At 40.9% G+C, this 26,058-nt stretch overlaps 1 protein-coding gene across 1 annotated transcript in view; it reads left to right on the forward strand.

Annotated features, from left to right (window-relative positions):
* The window catches only part of SGCD (sarcoglycan, delta (35kDa dystrophin-associated glycoprotein)), a gene marked incomplete at its 3' end in the record, with an annotated part of 155,217 nt that extends 129,734 nt beyond the window's left edge, over positions 1–25,483 (forward strand). Inside the window, exons 4-5 of the mRNA XM_009076597.1 lie at positions 4,538–4,639; positions 25,396–25,483. Of these exons, the coding sequence (XP_009074845.1) occupies positions 4,538–4,639; positions 25,396–25,483 (190 nt within the window). The remainder of the gene's footprint in view (positions 1–4,537; positions 4,640–25,395) is intronic.
* Positions 25,484–26,058: the final 575 nt, after the last annotated feature.

The following is a 26,058-nucleotide window of genomic DNA, read 5'->3' on the forward strand; positions in this document are numbered from 1 at the left end:
TGTCATCACCACCTTGGCTGTTAACTAGGTTAAGTTTCAGTGTGAGCCTAACCTGGTCTAATAAAGCTGCCCATGAATGGCAGACAGCACTGAAAACTACCCCTGTCTCTGTGTGTAAGCAATCCAGATCCAACCTAGACCTACTCTCTGTCAGTTTAAAGCCTTTACCACAGCAGTTACATGTCTCTGATTAGGCTGGCTGGTTTTTCTTACTCTATTAACTGAATCTCTTTGCTACCAACCATACAGTTAAAAGAAAATGAAAAAAAAATAAAGTAACCCACAACTGTTAAAAATTAAAACAAAAATAACCTGGACTTTAGCCACTTGTATGGCCTCTTTGCTAACCAAAAGACAGAGTGAAGCCTTGGTGGTCAGATAGCATCAGTGCTGGGCTCTTCTCCTAACACTAATACCATTCATAATTGGCTGTAAAAATGAGTTATTTCTCAAGCTACTAAACCCCCAAATTCCTTTCTCATTCAGCATCACCAAAATGACATTTACATTATTCAGGGTTTTACCATTTCTGTTCTCTTTCAACCCAGAAGAGGCAGCAATAGCACATAAATTTTTATGCCTGTCCAGTACAAGGTATTGCATAAAAAGAGAGAGGGCATAGATGATATATAATTGATGTGAAGGTTTTCGCCATGCCATACCAAAAAGCAGAATAATTCAAAGCAGTTGGTGATGGAAAGTTCCTGACTCTGTGCCTCCTGTTTGGAGCTTCCCTCCTGGGAGCTCCCACAGAGCTGGTTTGTGCCTGCACAATAAAGTCATTCACTCTGGTGAGGAGTCTATTAATAAAAAGGGAGGAAACAATGATTGTCAGATGGCAGAGTATCAAATAATCAATATTGTGGGGGGTTTTAATCCTCATTCACAAGCAGTAGAGTGGCAGATAAGGATATATACCAATCACAGACAAAATGTTTAATAAAACATCTTGGTCTCTGTCACTCTAGGTGGCTTTCTGCTACATTTTATAGGTCACAGTCCATGAAATTTCATAGGAACTTTCATATATATTCTCTGTAGCAGAATATGACATTTATTTGTTATTAAACCATATAATTTAGGGAGGATGAAGATACTTTATCTGAAACAACACGTGAAGTAGTCTTTCATACAATGATATCTGTCTAATGTATCTGAATTTTGGGACTTATAAGTAGTTCTTCAAGTTTCTTATTTTTTTCCTAATGGGAAGTAATAGATGAATATGATCTTCTTATTTTTTTTTCTAATGGGAAGTAATAGATGAATATGATTTTATAATGATTGTGCCATAGGAGACCAGGATACTAGTTAAACTCAGGTTACAACCTTTGCTTGCTTTTTCACCTGCTGACCCAGACTGTCACTACATAAAGATGTCAGTTTTAATCATGAGAAACATGAGCAGCAGAGAGTTAATTGTGGTAAGTCAGTGCTAAGCATTGCATCTGCTCCCTAACACCAGGGAAGTCAAGAGAGAAGGTGTGGTGGGTGCAATTTCTATTAATTCTGGCAACCACAAGAGGAGGGAAAGGTGAGTGGGGATTAGAAATTGAGAAAGATCAAAGACTGAGAAGAAAATATTGGAAAGTTTTTCTCCAGCACAGTGGGTTTATAAGAGAATTCACCTGCTTTGGTTAATCAAATATGTTCTTTATGTTTTGGTTGTAGTACATTGTCTCTGCTACTGCTTTGGGGATGTATAGGACCTGCAAGCTGTGAGCTAAATATCCCATTTATAAAAATCCTGTGGGGCATAGCTGGGAGCAGAAGTGAAGGAGGGAAAGGCAGAGAAACAAGAGAGGAGCAGAGTGGAATGCTGGATCCGTATCACTACCCAGGATAGAACATAGCTGTGAGCCACCAAAATTGCTGGTTTGCCATAGATTCAGTAGTTACTTGACAAGTCCCTTTTTATCCATGGATCCATATTACTGACAAAGTACTAGCCCACTTTAGCTCAGGAGCAAGCCCTGGAAGTGGTCAGCACTGCATATCCACAGAGATGGTCATTCTTGCAGCTGTCTGCAAGGTATCAACTCATCTGACCTGCAACTTTTCTTATTAAAACCAGAGAAGACACTGCAGTGTGAAAGCCCTCAGGGCTTGTAACCTTACTGAAATATCTATTTTGGGAAAAAAAATACATTGTAGAGCTTTTTTAGCAGCCCAAAACCTGTGAGGGTCTGCAGATAGCTGTAATAATTCCTGCTCACTCAAATCACAAAGCATACTGCTATCAAAATTTAATCTGGGCTTTTTAGTGCATAATCATATTTCTCTCATTTTCCTCCATTCTACTGCTTGAGACAAATGAACCCCTCCTGTGCCACCACCAACCCAGAATTCATAAGCCAATATTTCACACTCAGGCCAAGGAATATAGCAAGTGGCATTTTATGATCCATTTCTCATTCCCTCCCTTCAACAATGCATTTTCAGCATATGTTTCTAAAGTTTGCTTACAGCTTTCAGTCCAAAATGAGATGACAGAGGTCACTTTCTCACCTCTGTTCATAGGGCAGCACACTCTGGCAAGAATGAGCTTTACTTGTCAGGTTACTTCCTGGGAATGGTGGTTCTTGGAACAGGAGAACCTCTGACAAGTGACCAGTGTCGCTGCTGAGCTGTGTGATGTCTTTGATTTTTATCCCTCTAAATTCATGCCTTTTGGCACTAGTTCATGGAAATCTGTTTGGAATAGCCATTCACTTATAGTGACAGTGGTTCATCTTCTGCTGCTGGAGGTGCACTTGCAATGGAAGGAAGAAGTAGTATACAGACATGGGTTATATTTTGTAGCTGGATTAGAAAGCATACAAGACCTAAATCCAAATATGATTTTCCTGGATCTTCCCTGTCCTCTCTTGATCTTCTTAGGGCTTCTACCCAAGTGTATTTCCCTTTCCTTTAAAAATCCCTGAACAGATGTGGGTTAGGCACTAGGTGCTAGAGTTACTTTCCAATCCTAGTGATTACAGTCAATTTTATGCTAAAAGCTATTCTTCAGACCATCTTTTTCTCAGAAAAAAAAGCAATTTGCCTCAATCCTTGCAAACTTTGACAATCACCCTGAATCTTAGAAATAATACCTTGCATTTGATGTGGTGTTGATTATAGATGTACCTGTGCAATTCCCTGCTCACACAACGTTTCTTATGCACACACCCCTTTCTAAACAATTATAGCCTCAATTAAGCTAATTCCCTCAGCTGGGCAAAAGTTAGCACTTTCATGTGTGAAAGGTGAAACATAGTCTGGCCCAGTTTTGGTCTGTGCCAGTGGATCCATATATCTGCCTTATTTAATTAAAAAAATAAATAAGAAAAACTCATATCAAAATCTGACATATTTTGTTTGCTATTATGGTTTGTCAGATGTTTCATTACATCTTGGACCCAGAAAACTGATGATCCTTGTGAGTCTCTTCCAACTCAGGATATTCTGTGATTCTAGGTGAAAAATATCTGAAGAAAAGGGGCTATTTGCAGTCATCTGCTGAAGGCCAAGATGATTTTTTTTCATGGAAGTACAAGGAGTGATGGGACTGGGTAGGTTGGAAGAGCTGGGGAGAGGGTGAGGACCGAGAGCTGCAACTGTGGAATCTGAATGAGGAGACACAGAAGTGAATGTTCCATCAGCCACTTCATGGCTGCCCAATGGAATTTGCAATGTTTGGTTGAAGGGCACAAAAATGCCTCAGGAGACCCAAACATTTGGTTGTAGAGGTTTAGACTGCAGGGATGTGCTTGGGATGTGCAAGGAGCAGAGCAAGGGCTTCAATCCTGAGGGAGAAAAAGCCAGAAGTTCAGCTAAGACAGGAGAGCTGCTTATTGGAAAAATACTTCTGTTGTATCATTGCTTCTACCAGAGCAAATACTTGCATAAATGTATATTCCAATAAAGCTGTGTAGCAACTTAACAGTATTGAAAGCACAGAAAAAAACTGCGAGACAACATGTTTCCACATCATTTTGCTGTAAGGGCTGATAGCCCTAAAGAAATCCCACCAAAAAGTCCATGTTTTGCAGAGGTTTCCCCAAATAACAGGGGTCTAGTTCCCTGGTACATTTTCTTGCTATACTGCTACACAGTCAAACCTTATTTTGTCAGTTCAGTGGAATTAATCACATATTCTCTATATGTACTTCAGCAGAATTAATCACACCCAGTCTTTCTATGGATTTGCTATGAATGAGAAGGTATATTAATATACAGGCAGACAGTGAATATTACAGTGAATAGTTTCCTGTTAACACAGAGCATCCTTGCATCTCTTTGAGTCGAGAATGACTAGCTTAAAGGAACATCTTTTATCTGTGTAAATGGTTTACTGGGGGGCATTGCAGATGGTTCTGAATAGAAATTTTTTTTCAAAGAAACTGAGCTAAAAGGATAACACAAGTAATTGCATTCTCTAGTGCCTCCCAGTGCTATACATGTTATCCTCTATGGGGAAAAAAAAATCAGCTATTGACAGCCTGGTGAATTTTGTAATTGTAAGTAATAAGGTTGTTTCTTTTTGTATCTCTTTTAGGATGGAATGGGGAACCTGAGAATAACAGAAAAGGGTCTAAAGCTCGAAGGAGATTCAGAATTCTTGAAACCTCTCTATGCCAAAGAAATCCGCTCCAGACCAGTAAGTTGTTCAGAAAGGAACAAGCACATTTCTGTAGCCCTGAGAATAAGAACCCATGAAGTAGCAGGGTGGTGTGGCTATTGGATCAAGTGCTTTGGCCCCTCATACAAGTGCAGTTTGAGGATTGAGACAGTGGGTGTCTTTTGAGGACTTCATCCAGATTTTATATCCTCTGGGCAGTTGCAAAGTTGAAACACATGGGTTTAGTTTGTGATAGCCAAAGTTCAAACAGTTCCAGGACCTCTGAAGTTTCATACAGTCTTTTTGTCTCCTTTTGTGATAAATCATAAACAACCTTCCACTGAGGGTTCTAGTATTTCCAAGGCAGAGGGATGGCAGACAGAAATTCAGCCTGCTTTTAACTAGTTACTCCTTTTCTGCAGAGAGCAGAGATGTGATGCCTTGGCACAAGGCTCTGATCTGTTGTTTGTTGGCACACAGAACCCATATAATGTGTTCAGTCCTATTTCATGTTGTTTTAAAATTATGTGCAGTTAAAATTCAATGCTGCTAGGAGTGACTGCTTGACAAAAGTGGCAAGAATGTTAACAACTGAAAATGAGAAGGAACCCAAGTGTGATTGAAATAACATTTTCATAGCAGCACTTCATTGACTGTCGGTGACTTTTGCTCTTTCTAACACAATCCTGTTTGTCCTGATCAGCTTTAAAATAACTGAAACGACTACAGAGAGTTTCCAGGATCCTTGTCAGATGTCATCTGTCTTGTTTTCCTGATCCTAAGTGTTAATTTGAGTCAGATACCAACCTTCCATTTTGATAACAATGGCAGATAGCTAATTAAATAAACTTAACATCCCTTTATCTTAGCATTTCACTACTCTTGTAGAAATTGGAACTTGTAGCATAATGAACACAACAGCCAATACAGTATTGGATTTAATTATTGAAGGTTGTAACCTCTGTAAGATGGCTAGGAATTGATTTGAACAAGCATAATCACTTAGGAAGAAAAGTTAATAAGAAAACCTTCATATCTACACACGTTTTCATCCCTGAATTAAAACAGAACCATAGAACCTTACAAGTCACACACTTTGTAATATGAAACGTGTGGGAACCAGGTGCAGCACTTGGTTTGATAAATAGACTGACAAATTGCTACTTACATTCCTTTTTCTCTAGTTACATTGATAGAAATAATATTTGATTACTAGGAGAACTGAGAACTACTTCTTGCTACTGGGGAGTTTGCTGCTTTCATATTATCATATTGATCTACATTTTAACATGTCAGAGGGTACAAAAGGTGTTCCTTTCTTAAGGCTGTGAAAGTAATTTCTGCCCCATTGACAGATTACTGAGTGCAAGGAACAAGAAGTATAAGGTAAGGCCTGTGTGTGTTCCTTGCTTTATCCCCCATCTAGGATTATTTTTGCTGTTATCCAGAGAGGGATCTAGCTGCTAGTCTGATCTCCAGCCTAGCAAGCTGGAGCATCCCTGCTGGCTTCAGTAGATGAGTCCTGGGAACTGTATTCACTGTTACACAAACCATGCATATAGTTTCATTGGTATAAACTGGAATAGCCTGTGCTGGCTTTCAGTTTGCTCATGATAACTCTGGAATTACTGTTGGTCTGGGGGCAACAGAAGAGGTTCTATTGCTTTCAGTCAACTCCTGCTTTCTTGTGCTGTATGGGAATTTGGCCTCTTGTAAGCAGATGAAAGAGCTGCATGCCAATCAAAGGATTATAGTTCTAGAATATTTAAAAATGTTATTAAATAATCAGCACTATGTCTTTTTAAAGAACAGTGGTATGACCCACTGTTGTCTTGGAGGGAAGCATATTTAGCAGTTCCTGAACCTGATGAATATTGTTAAAATATGTGCCAAACTCAGCACTCAGTAACAGATGAACTTCCATATAAACTCCATAGTGATCTTCTCTGGGTTTTCAGAAGTGCATAATGCAGCTTTCCATATGCAAAGTGTAACAGAAACAGTATGACAAATAACTGTAAAGAGCATCCCAGAAATAATCTGACACATACTGTTTCTCATATGTTTAATTAAACAACCTAAGAGTTGCGTGTAGTAATAAGTAATGGTTTCATGTAAACTCAGAAGACTTTCAGATACTGGTTATTTATTGAAGAATTTCATAGAATCATAGAATCAACTGGGTTGGAAAAGACCTCCAAATCATCAAGTCCAACCCTACTGTGGTTACTAGACCATGACACTAAGTGCCACATCTAGTCTCACAAAACAACAAATTTAACTTCAGGATTGTTCTGTGCAGTGCATGAAGGTGAATTGGTGCTGCCTGGAAATGGCAGGGGAAGAATTGCTGTTTGTCTAAGTAGCTGCAGTCCCATGACCTCCATGGGGTGGGTTTTCCCACTTATGTCTCTGTGGCATTGCTCCCCACACTGCCCAGCTGCAGGCAGAGCTGGGCAATCCCTGCCAAAATATCTCCAAAACATGAATTGTGAGAATTCTTGAAAGCCTGAATTTGTCACTGGTGCCTCTTCTCTGCTGCATCTCTAAAGTCCCAGGAAGGTGATAATTAAAATTACACACAGACTTGCTTTCCTAGGAGCTGTGCCTTCTGCTTTAACAGTAGTTTTGGATTTTCACTGAAAAGTGGATTTCTTTTCAAATTAATTTGGCTGGAAGGGAAAGTCAAGGTTTAGAGAGGAGGAAAAGCCTTCAAATGTCATCCCAAGAGACTGACTGTGTGAGAACCTCTGAGTTTCTGTACTCTGTGCCTGCAAGAGCCCTAGTAGGTACTGCTCCCTTCATCACCTTACAGAGCAGTTGCACTTAGATGTGCTCCTCATTGCAACTGAAATTACAGCCATGAAGAATGGAATCTGTTGTACTGTAACATGCAATAGGTAACAACCCAACACAGACATCTTTCTGGAAGTCCCTTCAAAACTGTTAGCAGAGGGATTAGACTGATGTGGTTCAGCTCCAGGCCAGAGAGGTGGCCATTAAAATCACTGACATGAACTGACTTCTTAAAGCTGCTTCCAGCCAGTTTCTTCCTACATCACCACTGACACACCCTGGGCTTGCTTTCCTTTTCCCTCACCCATTCGAGTGACCCCCCAAATCCCTCTCTCTTCATACAGAGATGATGGTCTCTGGTCCCACTTCTCTCCATCCTAGTCCTGGTCAGTAACACTGGGTTTGTAGTACGAATTAGGAGGCTGTTTTCAGGCATCAGAGCCTGCAAATAAACATAACCTTGTTATTGCATGAGCCTAAAGTTTATCTGGAGGTTAATGAATAGTAACTGGTGGTAGCAGTGTTTGCAGCCTTATAGTCTTGCTTTAAAGAAATGAGATAGATGCTTTCCCTTTTCCAAGATTGTTCAGAGCATCCTAAACTCCCAGCTGAACATATTGCACACCGAACAGTATTTTCCATGCCACTTGCATGGAACATGAGCATCTTGCTGCCTTTAATTAAGAAGTCAACTGGACCATGAAGTATTGCCTGTGTAAATAAAAGTGATTTGTACTTAGTCAAAAAGGTGCATTAGGAATCCTCACATTTCTTTTCTTGCAGATAAATTATGGAGATTATTAAAAATTGGAAGGGTCATCTATAAACCCATCTGCAGCTCAGCTGCACTGTCACTCTCAAAATGTAGCTGTCTCTCTAACTGTTGTAATTTATTGTGGACTGTCGTGTGAACCATCTGCTTGCTTATAAATCAGACCAACTTTGAGGAAAGTTGCACGCAGCAGCACAAATTGTTAATTTTATGTGCTAGAAAGCAATGGCAACAGTTTAGGGGGATTCAGCCTTCATTGACTTAATTGGAATAGAAATTTAAAACTGGAAATTTCTGTCCCTTTGCTGAGATGAGCTGCTTAGGAGCAGGTTGCCTGAAATTTAGAGTGAGCCCTGCTTTCTTAGTGCAGTTGGGGTGTTTTGAAGCTTGCCACATCTGGTCTGTAAGTAGCTTTGAAGGGGCAAGACAGAGAACAAGCTATGTGCGTTTTCCATTCTGATAACAACAGAAATAAATTCCTGTGCTGTGATTGCAAAGGAAAATCAAGTGAATTACTACTCTCAGGAGCTGTGTGACAACCAGTGAGATGATAATCTCAGCTCTGGAAAGCAAAGACATTGCCATGATAGGATTAGGATGGGTTTGCCCTTTGAATGTTCATTTCAAGTACATAGATAGGAAAAAATAAAACTCTGTTTACAAATGTTTAGACCTGGGCTGAATTTTTCTTACTCTGAATCCTTTTAAAGGCAACAGTATGGATTTGCCTGACAACTTTGACTTTGCTTCAGTGTAGGGCCCTGGCTGTTCAGCTCTCTTGCAGACTCTCCTTCTGTTGAGCTTGGGAACACAGATGTAAACATGGGCACCAACCTTTCCTGTCTGGTCTCTGCTACCTGGGGGAGCTCCAAGCTCTGTTGTTGCACAGGTATAAGAGATGGCAAAATTCCCTGAACAGATTTTGAAGAGATTTTTAAGTCTCTTTAAAAAGACATCTCAGTGTGTTTAGCTAGCTTCATGTTGAAGGTTTGCTTCCCGTTATTTTTAATCAACTGAAAAGAAGAGTTTAAAAGAAAAATCCTATACATCAAAGAAAAAAAGCCTGAGGCAAAGGACTGTGTTTTTTTCTCATTTTCCTTTCTCTGGGTGATGTTAGAGGTCTGTGTCCTGCTCACTGTAGCAGCGAGTGTCTGGCTGAGAGCAGTGTGCTTGCTCAGATTGTTGGAGCAAACCTGCCCTCATTTGAAGCCATGTGAAATAACTAGTGACTCCAGTGGAAGAAAGACTGGGGCTGTCATTAACACTTGGCTGGGATTCTGCAAGGGCATCTGTTTGGCCTAAAAAATTCACAGTTGTGAATTAGGGCTGATAACTGCTATTCCCTTTACTGGTGTTTAGTAAGTTCTCATCAGCATAAAAGCTAGACTAGCAAGTACATAAAATATGCTTCTCTGTCCTTTAAATTTTCCCCAGCCAGTATTTGAATGATAGAAATTTTAAAGGAAGCTTTTAAGAGTGATAAATAATTGTTTTGCCAATGTACTTGTCTCACTATGTTCAGATCTGGAAGAAGAGTGCTATAATTTTAAAGCACAGAAGCACTCCTGTAATGGACATATTCTTTTGTATTATTTGCTCTGCAGGTCTAGCTGCCTCCAAGCTAAAAATACACACTGAAAAACAATAAACCATGTATTTGGATTAAACACTGGCATGTGCCCACAGTGGGGCATACCTGCCTCATAGCCATAAATACATATTTATAAGCAATATAACATACTAATTTGGATAAAAAGGCAATGCAGGTGGCAAGATAATTGCAACTTTGTATGAGGTTCAAACTGTGTAGTAGAAATGTAGCTTTCAGACAGAGAGCATGAAAGAGGGCTGCTATATTTTGGGGTAGAAGACAGAATAATTCATTTTCTTCTTTTGTCAAAGTTTACAGAGAAATAAAAGGATATTGAATTAGCTGCTGAATGATTTGGTCTAGCAAAGTGCTTAAGGGTTTCAGCACGCTCACTGAAACCATCATAGGGTGGAAATGAAGTTGTCTCACCATGCTGCCATCACTCAGCAGTCACTGAGTGCCCCTACCACCTCTTCAGCCATTGCTCCTCCCAGTGTTTCACTATTCCCTTAGTGACTGGTTCTTCAAAGAAGAAAGGAACCCTCTTCTTTGCATATTATGATACATATGAGCCTATGAGAGCTCCTGGCAGCTTATGGAATTGTAGAATCAATTGGGCTGGAAAAGACCTCCAAGATCATCAAGTCCAACCCTACTGTCATTACTAGACCATGGCACCAACTGCCACATCTAGTTTCATCTTAAAAACCTCCTGGGATGGTGAATCCACCACCTCCCTGGGCAGCACATTCTAATTCCAATGCCTGATCACTCTCCGTAAAAAATCTCTGCCTAATATCCAACCTAAACCTCCCCTGGCAGAGCTTGAGTCTGTGTGGGAAAAATAAAAAATAACAAGATTGCTAGTGATGGCACAGCCAACAGAAACAAGCTTCTTGCAGCCATGCCTGGCCATCTCCTATCCTCCCTACAGGGTTTGTTAAGCATTCCTTGTGGTACCACTCCAGATGCCTCGTTAGATTCCTCACGTGTGCTTTTGCTACAAATGCTTCTCTTATTTTGGTCATTTTGAGTCTTGCTTGCCTGACATTGATCAGCAGAGAGGAGAGCTGGCAGCCACTGGGAGACACAGTGAAAGAGCAGGTTGCAAAGGGCATCATTTTGGCAGAAGTGTACAGATATTGTTGCCATTGCCATCCAAAGCAGGTTTGAGTCTGTGTGCAGCAGTAGGCAGTGAGTATCCAGTGGGATTTATAAAACTGATATGCTCTCCTATAATAAATTTCATTCTTAGGCAATGAAATCCAGAGAGCCTACTTCAGGCTGAACCTTGACTGCTCCAGCACTTTGGGGGCAGTTAGTGGCTCTGTGATATTTCCAGTGTGCTGAAAAGGTGGAAGTTAAGTAAATTTTACAGCAACTATGAAAACATTTCCCTTTACCTTCATAGTAAAATTGGTCAGAAGTCTCTCAGCTTTGAATTTTGAAGGGATTTCTGTAGCCTGGCTGAAGGGCTACGTCCGATAACACAAAATTAAATCTTGCTGTGCCTGTTCTCAGTTGTTTGTGCAAGGAGCTGGTGTTGTGTGCTGCACACTGAGAGCACAACAGGGAACTGAAGTATCCCACCAGCTGCCAAATCAGAGTATCCCAAAGAAGTACAAGAAAGGAAGCTCTGACAGAAACAAACCTCTGAAATAACTCCACAAGTTGCATTTCAAAGTAAAATCTCGTGGAGGCTGCCTATGGCATTTTGGAAAGGATTTCATTAAATGTTGCTAACTTGTCATAAGCTCACTTAAATGGAAGGGTAATGGCTCATAACATTTGTAAGCTTTTTAATTTCATGCAATATGAGCAGTGTAATCAACACCTATTAAAGCCAATCAGCTGTGCCAAGTGGGCTACCTACCTTGGCTTTTGTCTATATTTCCATCATGGGTACACCTCTGAACTAACCTCAGGAACAATGTGTTTGTGCTTTCTCATTCTGACATCAGTGGAGATTTTGTGCCCAGAAAACATTGTATGGTCATTGCAGAAGTATCTGAACCCATAAGCTGAAAAAGCACTTTATAGTCACTAATTTTCACCTTCTAGGGAGGGAGTTTGGGCTATGGAGTTGATGCACATGAGTTAACAGTTAAACATGAAGGAGATGGAGAATTTCCCAAATGATCTCTCAATATGTTTCACTTTTTCCCTTTGACAGGTGAAATTTCTTTGCTTGAGCTGGTTGTGTAAGGAGAGGAAAACTGTTCAGATCATATGTTTGTTTTGCTGTTCTGATCTGATTCTCATCTCCTCTTCATTTTAAGCATTTGGACTCAGTGGTAATAAAAACAAGTGATGGGTATCACAGCTCCAAGTGAGCTCTGGGTTAAGGCTCAGTGCCCTGTGGGCTCTAAGCTTTTACATTGCATTTTTGCCATGATTCCAGAAATTGCTTATATTTCAGCTGTGAAAAGGAGGACAGTGGGGCACGAAAAACACGTGAGGTTGTGTAGGCTGCATTTCTCTCTTTGAAGTGCAAAGACCTTGAGTTTAAGGATTTACCACGTCTAGACATCACTGCTGACAATCAGGATTCTGGCTGCTTTGAAAACACTGAGATACAAAAACAACTTCTTAATACTGAAAATAAAAAAAGAAATCAAACTTTATGCTGTATGGGTAGAAGAAAGATAGAGACAAATAGACAAAGGAAGCACTAAAAGACAAATAGGAAGATCCAATTATAAAGGAAAAGAATGTTTTTTCTCATATTTCCAAGAAGCCTCAAGAGCAAAGCTTCATGTCTTCTTACCACAGGACAGCAAACAGTTCTGCAACTCTTCTGCTGATCAAAACAGTTTTGGCAGTAAAGTGGTGTATGTAATAGGGCACGAGTTGACAAGACAAGCTGTTCTGTCATTAGGAAGTGCAGGCACACACAACTGGTTTTACAGACAGCTCAGTTTGTGTGCTCTTTGATTTGCAACAGGAAAGTCAGACTTTCCAGGTTTCATTTACCAGTTGCTATTTCAGAAAGAAGAGTTTCTTTGATTGCTTTGTTTCTCAATGACAGATGTATTTGGGGAAAGGAGGACATAGGGAAAAATGAGAACAACTATAAATTTGCTCCTTTTCTTTTAGGACAAATTGTTTGAGGATCTTGGGAAAACTGACTTGCAGCTCTTGAAAGAAATAAGTATGATTTATTTGGCTTTTAACATCTTCCTGGTTGGACAATTTGATTTCTGATTTCCATTTGTCTGTGGTTGTGCCTGCCCAGGCACACCAGTGTCTTTTAGGAAGGGACAGTGCCATGCCAACCTTACTAGCACAGTGCAGAACACTATGGTACATGTGTGATAAAAACAGCTGTAAATCTAGTCACAGAGGTAGCCATTCTGGCTTGTCAGTAAATCACTGATTGTCATTGACTGTCCAACCAGGTATTTAATTATGTGTATAGTTTACAGGCATAAGTAATTTCACTGACATCAGTAAGGCTTGGGAGTGTGTTAGGTTCTTGGCTGGTTTATGTCCTATAATGTCTACATACAGACATGTGTGACAGAGCAAAGCCACTGGCAGAAGTCCATCCTGCTCAGCTCTGTACAAACATGGGGACAGACATTGTCCTCTCCTCCAAAAGGTTTCACATTGTCAATGGGTAGACAGTGGAACAGGAGATAGGGATGAGTGTGAGCAATGCATCTTACACATTCACTCCTACAGCAACTGAGGACTGGTGTGAGGATTCCTGTGTCCATGCTCATTTAGCAGATCACATGCCCCAAAACTGGCAGATATTTTCAAATGAAAGCGTATGCAGTAAAAGTTGATCTTCTTGGGGGGTGTGAAAGAAAGCAGTTTCTATTCTGTCCATTTTTGTTGTGGTGGTTTCTTTTTTCATTTTTTTACCACGTTTTTTTCAGTATAAAATGTTACCTGTCCATTGATTTTCTCATGATGTGATGCAAGAGGGTTGATTTGTCATGGGGCATTTAGTGAATAAAAGTGGTGAACATCTGAGTTCTATATCTCTGCTAAGTAAACAGCAACAGCTGCAAAAAATTACCTGTGGCACCATGAATGGGTGGTCACTGATTCAAGGAGAAGCTTGCTGTTCACTGAATCATCCATATTCCTCTTCACAGTGCCTGGAAAGACTTCTTTTCCAAGTGCTACTGCAAACTGAGCCTTCTTGGATGTGATCTGACAGGACTGCAAGCCAAGGCAGCACAGCTGAAGAGTAAAATGTGTTTTTCCAATAAGAAACTTTGTGAGACATCAGTATTTAAAAGGAGAGAAACGAATGAAATTACAGATTGAGGAGAGAAGAGAGGTCATTTGCTGACAGAACAAGCATCACACTCCAGCAAGGCTTTCAGTTCTTCAGCTAAAAGCTGTTATATTTCTTTTGATTAGGTTGATCAGTAAGAGTGTGAACAATTCATTATTTTTCTTATAATTGTGATTTTTCTAGGTTTATTTTGCAGGTTAGAAGTACCAGTTAGGCACAGCTGTTCATCACCTTAGAGCAGTTGCTATTTCCCTTTAGGTAAATTCACTGTTTTGTCATGCAGGTGAAGCCACACAGTGAAAGGCCAAATAATCCATAATCCAAACACACACTAATTGCTGTAAAAGGTCAAGAGTAGTGATCAGCTGAAGCTGATTTAGGGTCTTGGTGTCCATGGCTGGAAGGCAGCAGGTTGATGGGATGAACCTGAACATCTTTCCTCTGATGCTTCCTATGACTGAGTGCTCAGAGCCTGTGTCCTCCAGTTTTTTGCAGATCCTTCACTCTGTAAATGAAGTAAAGGCCACACAGGGCAATGGCACATGTGCTGTCAGTTCTGCTGGCTTGAGGACCACCTTTGACTGCTTGTCTACTGTTGCTTCAAGCCAAAATATTTTATCTGTGTTCTCCTACCTCTTGAAATCCTCAGCTCCTACTGCGAACTGACTGCTATATGTTTTCTTAAGATCCCAAAAGTTATTTATAAATGATGAGCCTTGATGCTGGCACACAGTTGGGAGAGCAGCAGACTTTTTGTTTCTCTCTGCCACATTATCTATTATGCAGCACTCTGGGAAGCATAGCTTAGGTGAAGTAGAAGAAATGGGAACATGCAGGCACCCTTCTGGCACCCTTTGCTGGTAGGGCTGAGTGTCTTCACTGATCAGTTTTGTTCCTCCAGAGTTTTGAAAGAACTTTAGGAATAAAAACACCAGGAGGCAAATGCCTTCTGTCCAAAATGGGAGACAACCAGACAGGTTTAGTCACCCTGCTGATTGCCCAAAGAGTAAGTGGGGTCCTTGGCTTTTGTATGCCTCCCTGTGCTCTGTTTTACCTTCACACATCCTAATCTCTTTGGCTGCTTTCGCCATTACTCACCATTTCCCCAAACAACTTTTCTGTCTTCTTCCAGGCATGGAAAAAGCATCTGCTGCTTTTTCTGTGTGCCTGACAACTCTTGAAATACCACTCCCCAGCTCCCCAGTGGTGGTGGTTAGGGATGTATTTTTGCTCATCAGCCCTGTACCACAGCAGTACCCTGTGTTCTCTCCTCTCTTCACCCTGAAGCAGATTCTCAGGAGTGTTTGTTGACTGGCAGCCACAAGACACAGTCAAATCCCAACACAGAGCATCCTGATCCTGCTCTTGCACTTGTCCTGCTGATCAGACCTTTGCTGCTGTGCTCTCTCTGTAGGTACATGTGTTTGGTGTAGCTACATCCAGAATGATTTAGCATCTTTCCTGCAGATCAGGCTTATTCCATGTCACACGCTTAGCTGCATCTGTCATTTTACCTGTTCAAGTGTACTATTGCCTTGGCTCTTGGACATTCAGCCTCTCTGAGGTGGATGGAGGTTGGCAGTTCTTCCTGTCTGAGATGGTCCTGTCTGACACTAAGTCATACGTAATCTGTTCCAGCACTAGAGATCAGATCTTGGCCCCTCTGTTTATTCTTGTGGGGGAGACTCTGTCTAGTCATGTAGACCGGCACAGAATCGTTCTTAAAGCCAAGTATTGATCAATTCAGCAAAACAAACAACGTGGTTAGGTAAGAGCCATTCAAAAACAGTTTGTGCAAATGTTTCTGTGACCCCAGAACCCTCTGTCATAATTAATGCAGATCAAATTACTTTGGTATCAGAGGTATAGTCATGGGCCCAGCCTTTCTTTTTCATCCCTCCAGTTTTCCCAGATATGCCCCTACACAGTTAACTGAGTATATTTCTGCAATAAATATTCCCACAACAAGGCCTAAATACGGTTTTCATCAATCATTTTATAGTTGCTTCAAACCTGTCACACCAGTGTATGTGTGTACAGCAGCTCAGGGAAAAAAATGCAGACAAAAACACAAATAAAAGCAAGAATTGGAACAGAAAAACTGAATTTTCTATCACCAGAAATGGTCAGATGATCTTTCTTTGTGTCCTGTAGAGTGGCAACTGCACAGTCTCCAATGAATAAATAATTGCAGATCCTGGAATTGAGATTATTACTCCCACAAAGCTGTTGAAAAGGAGACTACACTGTGCCCTTCAAACCTGCTTCCTGATGCACAGACCCACGTTTGCCTATGGAGCACAGCAAACCTGAAGGATGAGGCTTATCAAGAAGAGCCTTATAATTGCAATAGGCACCCAGAAACAGAAATGCTTTGATTGCAGGAACATGTCCAGGCTGAACCTTGTCATTTCACAGGCCAAGTGCATTGGAGAGAACTCCACTGGGTAATCACAGAAGTGAGGATGGCTGTCTGTGTCCTGCCTCCCAGCACTCACCGTGCTCTAATGTAGTTGCTTTTGCAGTGTAATTGCTTTCTCTGCAGGACTTCTTCCTATTGATTCTGCTTGTGTGGATTTAAATGGTTTGCAGGTTGTGACTAGACTCAAGTTGGTCTGCACCTCCACTGCTCTGTGCTAGCCAGCTCACGTGGCAGTTCTAAGAGACTTCAATGATGTCCAGATAGCATCACTCCCTGGCCTGCACGTATATATTTGACTGGAAGAGAGAGGCTGGATCAGATAAATTCAGAACATCAATAAATACGTGTATTTTGTTTGGTGACACTTGTTCAATTTGACTCTTTTTCCCAAGAAGCAGCTTGTGTTGTGTCATTTTCTCGGCGTGCTGTGTAAATGCTCTGCATCTGCAACTGTTGAGGCTGGTGCCATCCCATAGCAATGCCATCTGCTCACTCACAAAGTACTTTTTTGCAGAGATAAAAAATGTGAGGTGTTACTCATAATTAGGCAAATCACATGCTGTGATCTGTGATTGATTTGATTCCTGGTGCTGGCTACCTCGCATATGTCTATGTGTCCATAAGTATTGTCTACATATCAGCATATGGATGCAGATGAATCAGAGACTCATGAATTCTTTTCCCAATCCAGACAGATGGAAATGTTTTCCCTTCTTATTAGCAGCAGCTGAATTTCAGTAACACCAGGGGCCTCGGCTAGGATCTTGCCTGTGTTTCGTGCTGTACATGCATACGTAAGTTGGCATGGCCATTTATAATCTAATACAAGAAGTAAGCGATCCATGACATGCAGCAAAGGAAAGCTATAATTTCAAAGCAATGTTCAGAGATAGCCATGTTATTAGCCTTCCTGGAGAAAAATATCTGGATATATAACTCAGGGATATGCAGTGCAGTAACAGAATACCTAAAAGGAGCTGTGAGCATTGCAGAACTCAAGGGCCTCTGCTGAATCCAACTTCTGGAAAATATTGCTGTGCTTTTCTTAGTATGAACTGTACGTGCTCTTAAATGTGTATTCACCTTACAGATCTTAATTGTTTCTGGTTGTACTGTGGTCCAAGTAATGCTGAGAGAAAGTAACTCAGAAATTAGTAGTTCTGTATAATTTTGATATTGTCTTCTAATGCATTTTATAGGTAGTGAGGTATGATTTACTGGCCATTTTAAAAGATGTTTAAGGCAGGCAGTAGGCATACCAGAAAGGCCACAAAAATGAAAACACATGAACAGAGGTCTGCACACTTGACTGGAGTAAACGTTACAAGCAGCAGAGTAGCTCTATAGCTGGATGATTTAGAATATTTTAAGCCTCAGCAGAGCTCTCTTCTCTCCCTCTCCTATGCCTACCTACAGTGTGTTTACTTCAAGGAGATCTGTCTGGATTCTGACCATAACTAGGACAGCCCGAGGCAGAAAATAGGCTATAACTTAGCACAAATCCATAGTTCTGCTGCTACAACACCTCCTACAGACGAGGATCAGGTCGGTGCATGCTGCCACTGAGCAGCAGCTGCTGTTTGGTATTTCTGCAGAAGAATACAAGTAAATCGAAATGGTTAGCAAATACTTGGTTGATTTTTACTGGTGACCATAACTAGGACAGCCCGAGGCAGAAAATAGGCTATAACTTAGCACAAATCCATAGTTCTGCTGCTACAACACCTCCTACAGACGAGGATCAGGTCGGTGCATGCTGCCACTGAGCAGCAGCTGCTGTTTGGTATTTCTGCAGAAGAATACAAGTAAATCGAAATGGTTAGCAAATACTTGGTTGATTTTTACTGGAAGGGGTGATCAATATGCTGAGAACCCAGGACTGCTGTTCTCCTGTTTTAGGGCATTACAGTTGCTCAAGTCCAGCATTGTTTGTACAAGGGAGAGCCATTCCCCAAGTGATGCTGAGTTAATCATCACTGCACATTTGATCGACTCTGGTGTAACACCTTTAGGTGACCTCTGAGTGCTGTGAGGTGATTGAAGCATTTTCAGAATGACTTGGTCATTTTACAAGTTATGCTGTTCTCTTCATTTCAGCTGAGGGTGTCTTGCCAGAGGACTTCTGGAGCTGGACATGCTTTAATGCATCAGATATTTTTCCAAGAACAATAATGCTCAGTTCAGTCCTACCAACAGAGAAAGTTTTGTCAATGTGCAGCAGCCTTCAAATGTTACAAACCCAGACTTCCCACTCCCATGGAGACTGAATAGAACTCCAGCATGCACAATTCTATTTTATTTTCATGTGTATATCTATAGGTTTCATCATGTCATCTGTGGTTTTCCTTATAAGTCAATGAAGTAAAAAAGCAAAAGGAACAGCAAAGAAGTTGAGGCAGATGTAATGTCTTGAAGGTTTTTTTGGTCTTGTTTTTAATGTCAGCAGACATGGTGTAATTTAATTTTCAGAGTCTCAGCTGCAAAGCAGCTGATTAGGCATCTTGAAGAAGCAGCCACTCTCTCAAAGCAGTGTGTTCATGAGCTTATTACAGGTATTCTTCTAAAGAGAGAAACCCCTAAATTGCCAGAAATAAATCACTTTGAAGGATACAAACCCCCTTGGGTAGCCTTGCCAAAGCAGAACCCAGTCATTTAGATCTCACATCACAGACCTCCCTTCTTTGCACTTTTAAAGGAAGAGTCAGAGATATAATTGCTTTAATGGAGCAGAAGGAAATTTATCTTTTGTTTCTATTGTTATTAAAATGAACTTCGAGAAGTGCCATAAAAGAGAGGGGTTTGTGGTATTGGACATAAAACTCTGACATGTGAACTATCTAAGTGGCTAAAATGTCTCACACTGGGTGGGATCACATTATTTTCTGACCTTCATGGTACTGTAGAGCATATCATTCTCTGAAGGTGACTGTACCTTGTTTGCATAGAAGAAGGAACATGCAAATTTTTTTTGAAGTATTTGAATACTTAATAGAGTGTCAGAAATTGGAACACAACACACTGAGTCAGCTCATGATATTACAGCCTTTGAGTTCTCGTTGCAGGTCAGGGCTGTATCAGCTCCGTCACTGAGCTAGATTGCATGACCTGGGTGCATGACACTTGTGAAAAGAATTTGTTTCCTGCAAGAAGAAGATGCAGACTGATTTTGGTTATACCTGCACTAGACCTACTGCCTGCTTCCTAGACACATATATGTCCTTAGACACACATATATACTGGGGCAGTTTGTAGCATTTGTTTTAATCTTCATGTTACCAATTCCATTCACGGTTTGTTTTCATTCTGCTATGAAAAGCTTATGCTGTCAAATCAGAAGTTTTACTCAAAAAGGGATTTAGCTACATGAACATTATGTTCAACTGTTTGAAGGACAAAACCAAGATCAAAAGAGACTCAGTGATTAAACAACAAAAAAGTATGTTTAAATCATATTAAGGGCTATTTTCAATCTAGCACCTAGGGATTTAGCTACATGCCTTACATATTTGTGCCAGGAGGCTTCTGGGCAAAATCCCATTCTTGCTGTGGGGAGCTAGATCAGAAACAGGAGGAGGAGCTTTTGAAACAGAAACAGCAATTGTTGGCCTGCAAGTTTAGCTCAAAGTCTAGATTTTCCAGTGATGTAGATGAAGGTCAGGCTGCTGTTCCAAGCAGAATCTTCTTCCCAGCCAAAGGTAGATGCTGTCCAGTGCTTCCTCTTTGCTCTTGAGGAGGTACATGATGTCTGTACAGTGCTCTGGTGAGGCTTTCTGAAACTCTTGGTGGTGCCAGTTGCTTGATTCCTGCAGTACCTGTTATCAGTTCTGAAGGTGCTTTACTCAATTGCTTCCTCTCAACTCTACGTTTTATGGGGGCAACTCTAAGCTTTTCCAGCACCAGACACAGTCCCAAGGAGTTTCTGTTCTCAAGAGAGGAGAGTGGGGAAGAAATGCACACCTGGGGTCAGGTCTTGGGTGTTTTGACTGTGCTCACAGTATGTTCTGGAGACCTTCGTGGTTAGGAAACTGCGCTGAGTCTCACGCAGTGAGGTATTACTGGTGCTTTCCTTTGAAAGATGAGCAAGTCATAGTGCAACATGCAAAACTGAGTCAGGGATACTAATGTAAGTATATCTCTGTCAACTGACCAAAAATCACAGAGTAAGGGTTACAAAATCAGCTTTCCTGGCAGGGCAGGGGACACGTCTGATGCCTGCACTGAGCTGCACACAGTGTGGTGTCCTCAACAGCATGTGCTACTGGGCCTGGCTACGTGAAGAACTATAGAGGTGATGTCTTTGTGGGTTTTCATTAGCAGTTTACCATTCTTGATGAAAGCCATTTCAGGTGCCCTAAAAATTATTGCTTTGTGTCTCAGTTATCAGGCAATAAATACTTGCCACTCCAAACCACAAAAATCTGAGACATTTCTTTGTGCAGCTTTGAGTTGTCCCTACCAATGCAAAATGCAATGCAGGAGAGTATCATTGCTGTTACTGCTGGTATCACATTTAGCTGTTAGCATAGTAGGACTGGTTGGACTTCAAGAAAGGAATATATTTGTTACAACTCCCATGAATACTTACCCTCTATCAGCAGCTCCTTAGAACACCACTCAGGGGTGTAGGCAGGTGAATGTGCAGCTTGTGGCCATGGGCCAGGTGAAGGAGAGTTTTTGCTGGCTGCTTGCTTTACAGAAAACAAGCTTTTGCCCTCTGACAGCCCAGCTGTGTGTAGAGCAGTGTTTGCTTTCTGTAATGTCAGGGAGAGGTACAGCTGAGCAGGAAAATGGTGCTTTGAGTGACTTCTCCATAGACTGCTCCTTGCCAATCTGGATTATTCTTTAATACTTCATTTTTTCCCATTACTTTGTCAAACCTGCAGGAAATTCACCATTTCCATTATTTCTACAAGCTTCACTTGCAGTTACTGTGTGAAGCCTTTGAATCCATAGCATCAAATCCAAACTACTCCTTTTGACCACCCAAGTTCCAAACACACTGACTGTGAAGCATTATCTTTAAATTGCCTGTTAAAATCTAAAAGAATTTCCAAATATTTTTAATAATTCCCTGAAACAGCCTAAGGACATCTGTTAAAGGATTGAATTTACCTACAGATAGCACAGGTTGGGATTGCTTCAGCTGCAAATTAAGGTTGTCAGTCAAAGAGCTTTTTCTTTCTTAGTCTCATCTGGGAGTTTTCAGCATCTCTTCCAAAGTGAGCCAAAGAAAGACAGCTAGTGAGCTGTTTGGGCTTGTTTTGCCATGTGTTTAACCTAACAAAGTTGTGAAGTCTTTTGTGAAGTCTTTTGTGTTTCACTGGATATCTCAAGTAGTAGTGAGGAAGCAAACAATACTGTTTTGACATATTTTAGCACCTTTTATATTCTTTATTCTGCAGCATGTGTCCAGTGTTTTAATACATTGAGTAGCTGTGGCAATTCTTTTGTGTGTCTGTAAACATTTGCATGATTGCTGAGGCATTGAGTCTGCTAATGAGGGCCTGGAGTAAGAGGCAAAAGGATGTATTTACTCTGTAGGATTTCCTGCAGAGATGAATAGTAAGTTCATGGTGGGCTGGGAGTAGATAAGCAGCCCAAAGAGTCCTTAAAATATGTGCTTGGTTATTGCATGCTGATATTCTAACTCTAGGCCTATCGAGTGTTATGATAGTTTATGAAAATATTACTTCACTATATAGTTATTTTTATTGTGGTGATGATGCCATATTGATCTTGATTTCCACTTGCTCATGTGCATCAGAATACTTAATTTTGTGTCATAATAGCATGAAAGTGTAAGAGAAGGGAAAGCTTTTGTCTTTTCAATTATGATTCCTAACTGAGGTTTTTTTTTTTCATGGTTTAATTATTTTTTCCTGTGTGATTAAAAGAAGTGACATCATCACCAAGCTTGCAACAGAGGAAATATTTTTTAATGTCCAGTGTTTAAAAAATGTCAGCATTATTTCCTTTGTGAACAAAAGATGATAGACACAAAATCTGCAGAATTTTCAGCAAGAGGGAGTAATTTTTTCAGTTCTTTTCATTCCTTAATGGAAAGAGAATTATGGAAATGAGAGCGAGCATTGCATTAAGTGCTTGAAATGTTCCTTCCCTCCAGACCAATAAAAACATAACTCTTCCATTAGGGAAATTTAGATTTTTGAAGGCTGCATGAATCTGAGTTCTGTATCAGTGAATGAGATGACTATGCTGGGGTAAGCATTTCAAGGTCTGATTATGTATTTTAAGTCTTTTGTAGGTGGATATCAGCACTTAACTTGTCTTGTAGGACTTGTATGGAGCAACTTTTTCTATGACTCGTTTTATATTAACGTTTTATATTAATCTTGTATTACCTGTGTAGTGCACTTTCCTCTTATGTAGGGCAGTAACAGAGTTTCAAAGCCACATGGATTGAATGATTTTTCCTACCTGAATTAGGACTAGAAGGTTTCCTGCCCTTTTCAAGACCCTCTAGCTACTTGCATAACCCCATAAACAAAAGTCAAATAGTGCGAGTCAAAAATGTGACTTTTCTGTGCTCCATCTGGCATGTTTATAGTAATTATAGTCTCACCTATGACAGTCTCACCTGTGACTATACATTATGCAGATTGTAGCTGTCTGCCTTTAAAACAATGCTTCATCTCTAACTCTGAAATGAATATGTAGCAGAAAACTGCTGTTGCTGGGGGTGTTCAAATAAGGTCTCTGATCAGTGGGTATTGAAGTGAACCATCTTTTTTTCCATGCTGTTAACCATAAAATAGTTATGGTCAACATTAATTTCTAGAGGTTCTAGAAGATCACAAATAAACATTAAAGAATCATAGAACCATAGAATTTAGAGGTTGGAATGGACCTCACAGATCCCCTAGTCCCAACTCCCTGCCCTGGGCAGGGACACCTCCTAGATCAGGTTGCTCAAGACCTTATCCAGCCTGGCCTTGAACACTGCCAGGGTTGGGGCAGCCACCACATCCCTGGGCAACCTTAATAGTAAATAACATTTTTCTAATATCCAACCTAAATTTCCCCTCCTTCAGTTTGAACCCATTGCCCCTTGTCCTGTCACTGCAGTTCTTAACACAGAGTCCCTCTCCAGCTCCTTGTAGGCCCTTCAGACATTGAAAAGTTGCTATGAGGTCTCCACACAGTCTGGAGAAGAGGAAAACCATTACAAGTCATTATGATTGATCCTTACTTTTAACTTACTAACCACAATTCAGTTTCATACAATATATTGCTTAAGCTGTCAAACATATCACAGAGGTATAGAAAGATGATTTGTTCTCATTTAGTGTATGAAGAGACAGACACACCAAGAGCTTCTGACACTTGTCCAAGGCCTGGAAATGATTATGTGGAATTCTTTCCTTTTGTTATTTTTATTTCGTTGCAAATAGTCTGAATGTAGTCATAAGGGCCTAGTTATAATTGATCAAATAAATCCCATTTTCCCCTTTCTTGCTGAAGGGCTGGTCCCAGGGGCACATGCTGCAAAAACAATTAAGGGAACAAATGTAATTATTGTGAATATTTGGTCACATGTAGGGCTGGTTTTATTTTAGTTTTTTGGGGTTTGTTTGCTGCAAACACCACTGGAAATCATTTGTCCATCACTAGAGTGTTCCTCAAAGCTCCAGTTCATCACAGGACTCCCAGGAGTGCATTTCCATGTTCTGTTATGTTTTATATGTAAACAACCTAGTCCTTCTGCCATGAGCCATAAAAAAATGGCATCTATGAAAATATTAATTATATTCCTTACAAATTCAGGAGGCAAGGAGAACATGCCTGACTTACATGATTCTCTATCCCCATCCTGATTATTCATTCCTAATGGAAAGATTTTGAAACACTGTAAAAAGACATTGGTGGAGAAAGCACATGGACATAAAATTTTCAACTCCTTCCTGATTTTCTTGCTATTTTATCTGCTCTACATACCCTGTGGCTTAGTCAGTTGATGAATTTGATCAGCTGCCTGCTTTAGACATTACAAAGAGATACTGGCAGTGAATTTCCACTTCACACATTAGACTTTTGGCTAATTTAAGTTGGGGTCACCCTGTGCTAGTCCTGTAGGTGGCTAATAGTCCCTGAGAAACCAACTGTGCAGACTGGGGCTGCCTGTGGAAAACATGAGTTCCCTGGTGTCTTGGATGTGCTTGCACACAGAAGGAGCCAGATGGTTGTAGCTGTGGGTTTTCTTTGGCTTTGCTCTGCAGGAGAAATACCTGAGATGGATGTTGCCAGGTAGCTGTGTGGCTCCTGTGTGTTAGCAGCTGCTCTGGCTCTTCTCTCAGTGGTGTATTTAAAGCCAAAAAGAAAAATGGGTAGAAATCTCTATGGTCAAATGGGAAGCGAGGAAGACTTCATGTCTTGTGTTCTGCAGACCCAATGGGATGGGTCTGCGCCCAAACTGGTATCCCAGTCTGCAATGTGATGGTGATATGTGCCAGGTGGTTCAGAAGTGCTTTGAGATCAAAGGCACCTTCTACAAGTTAATGAGGTTTTGTCCTTCCCAGCTCTTGGGCATAGTTCACTCACATGCCCATGTGGTAGGCACTCACAGTCACCTCTGGAGTCATCTGAAGCTGTAATATTACAGATTTGACTCTAAAATGCACTGCTGCAGTCAGCCATCCTCCCAAAATGCCGTGGCCTTGGGGAAGCTTAGATCAAGTCCCTTATCAACTGCACAGTTAAAGTAACAGGTTGTTTGGCTTGTCCTGGCAATAAAGCCAGCCAGCCCTAAAATAAGGTTAGTCTCTGGGACACTGCCTGGGCCAAATAGAGGTGTGCACTCTGGTTTTACCCTGGACAATAAGCATTGCTGCAGCCCAACCACACACCCAACCTTGGAACCATTACCCTAGGATTAGACAAAGCTCCAGATGTCTCAAGCAGGCTGGTCCTATCTCACATCCTTGGTCTCATGGTCTTGTTCCAGGGCAACCCACTGTACTTCCAGTCTGCCAGAAATGTGACAGTGAACATCCTCAATGAGAAGACGAAAGTCCTCACTCGCCTTGTAACAGGTAAGGAGGGGGAAAGGCTGCTTGAAAAGATTAAGGAGGGATGAAAACAGATGTGTTGTGGGATGCTGTGCTGGCTTTAGACAGTGCACAGGAGGGGAGCCCAGGTGTCTTGTGAAGTACAAATGAAAACTTCGCTCCACTTTGTAGAAACAAAGCAAGAGAGATGAAAGCCATGCTGGAGAGGCAACTGGCTGGTGGTGTCTGATAATGAAGCAGACCATCGTTGTCATTTGAAAGCCAATCCAGAGACAGAAATGTTAGTTGTTTGACTTCAGGGTCAAGAAGAACATATGCAGGCTGACATTTCTGTTGTAACAAGCACAGGCTTTTCCTGAGACACTTAGAACTTGCCTGAGATCTTGGGATCTCTGCTGATCAACAGTGGCTGAGTTGGGTCACTTTGCATTTTAGAGTCCATCTGTTGATGAAGAACACTCTTGTGCTCTTAAGCATGAGTGTGTTTGATGGGGAAATGGGTGTTTCATAAATCCCCAGTGCACAGCAGCCTTTGAAAGAATGCATCTGTAATTTGGGTTGAAAATGCATTATATATTGTAATGTTTTATATATATATA

Source organism: Acanthisitta chloris, unplaced genomic scaffold, assembly GCF_000695815.1.
Source record: "Acanthisitta chloris isolate BGI_N310 unplaced genomic scaffold, ASM69581v1 scaffold7186, whole genome shotgun sequence".
Taxonomy (NCBI): Eukaryota; Metazoa; Chordata; class Aves; order Passeriformes; family Acanthisittidae; genus Acanthisitta; species Acanthisitta chloris.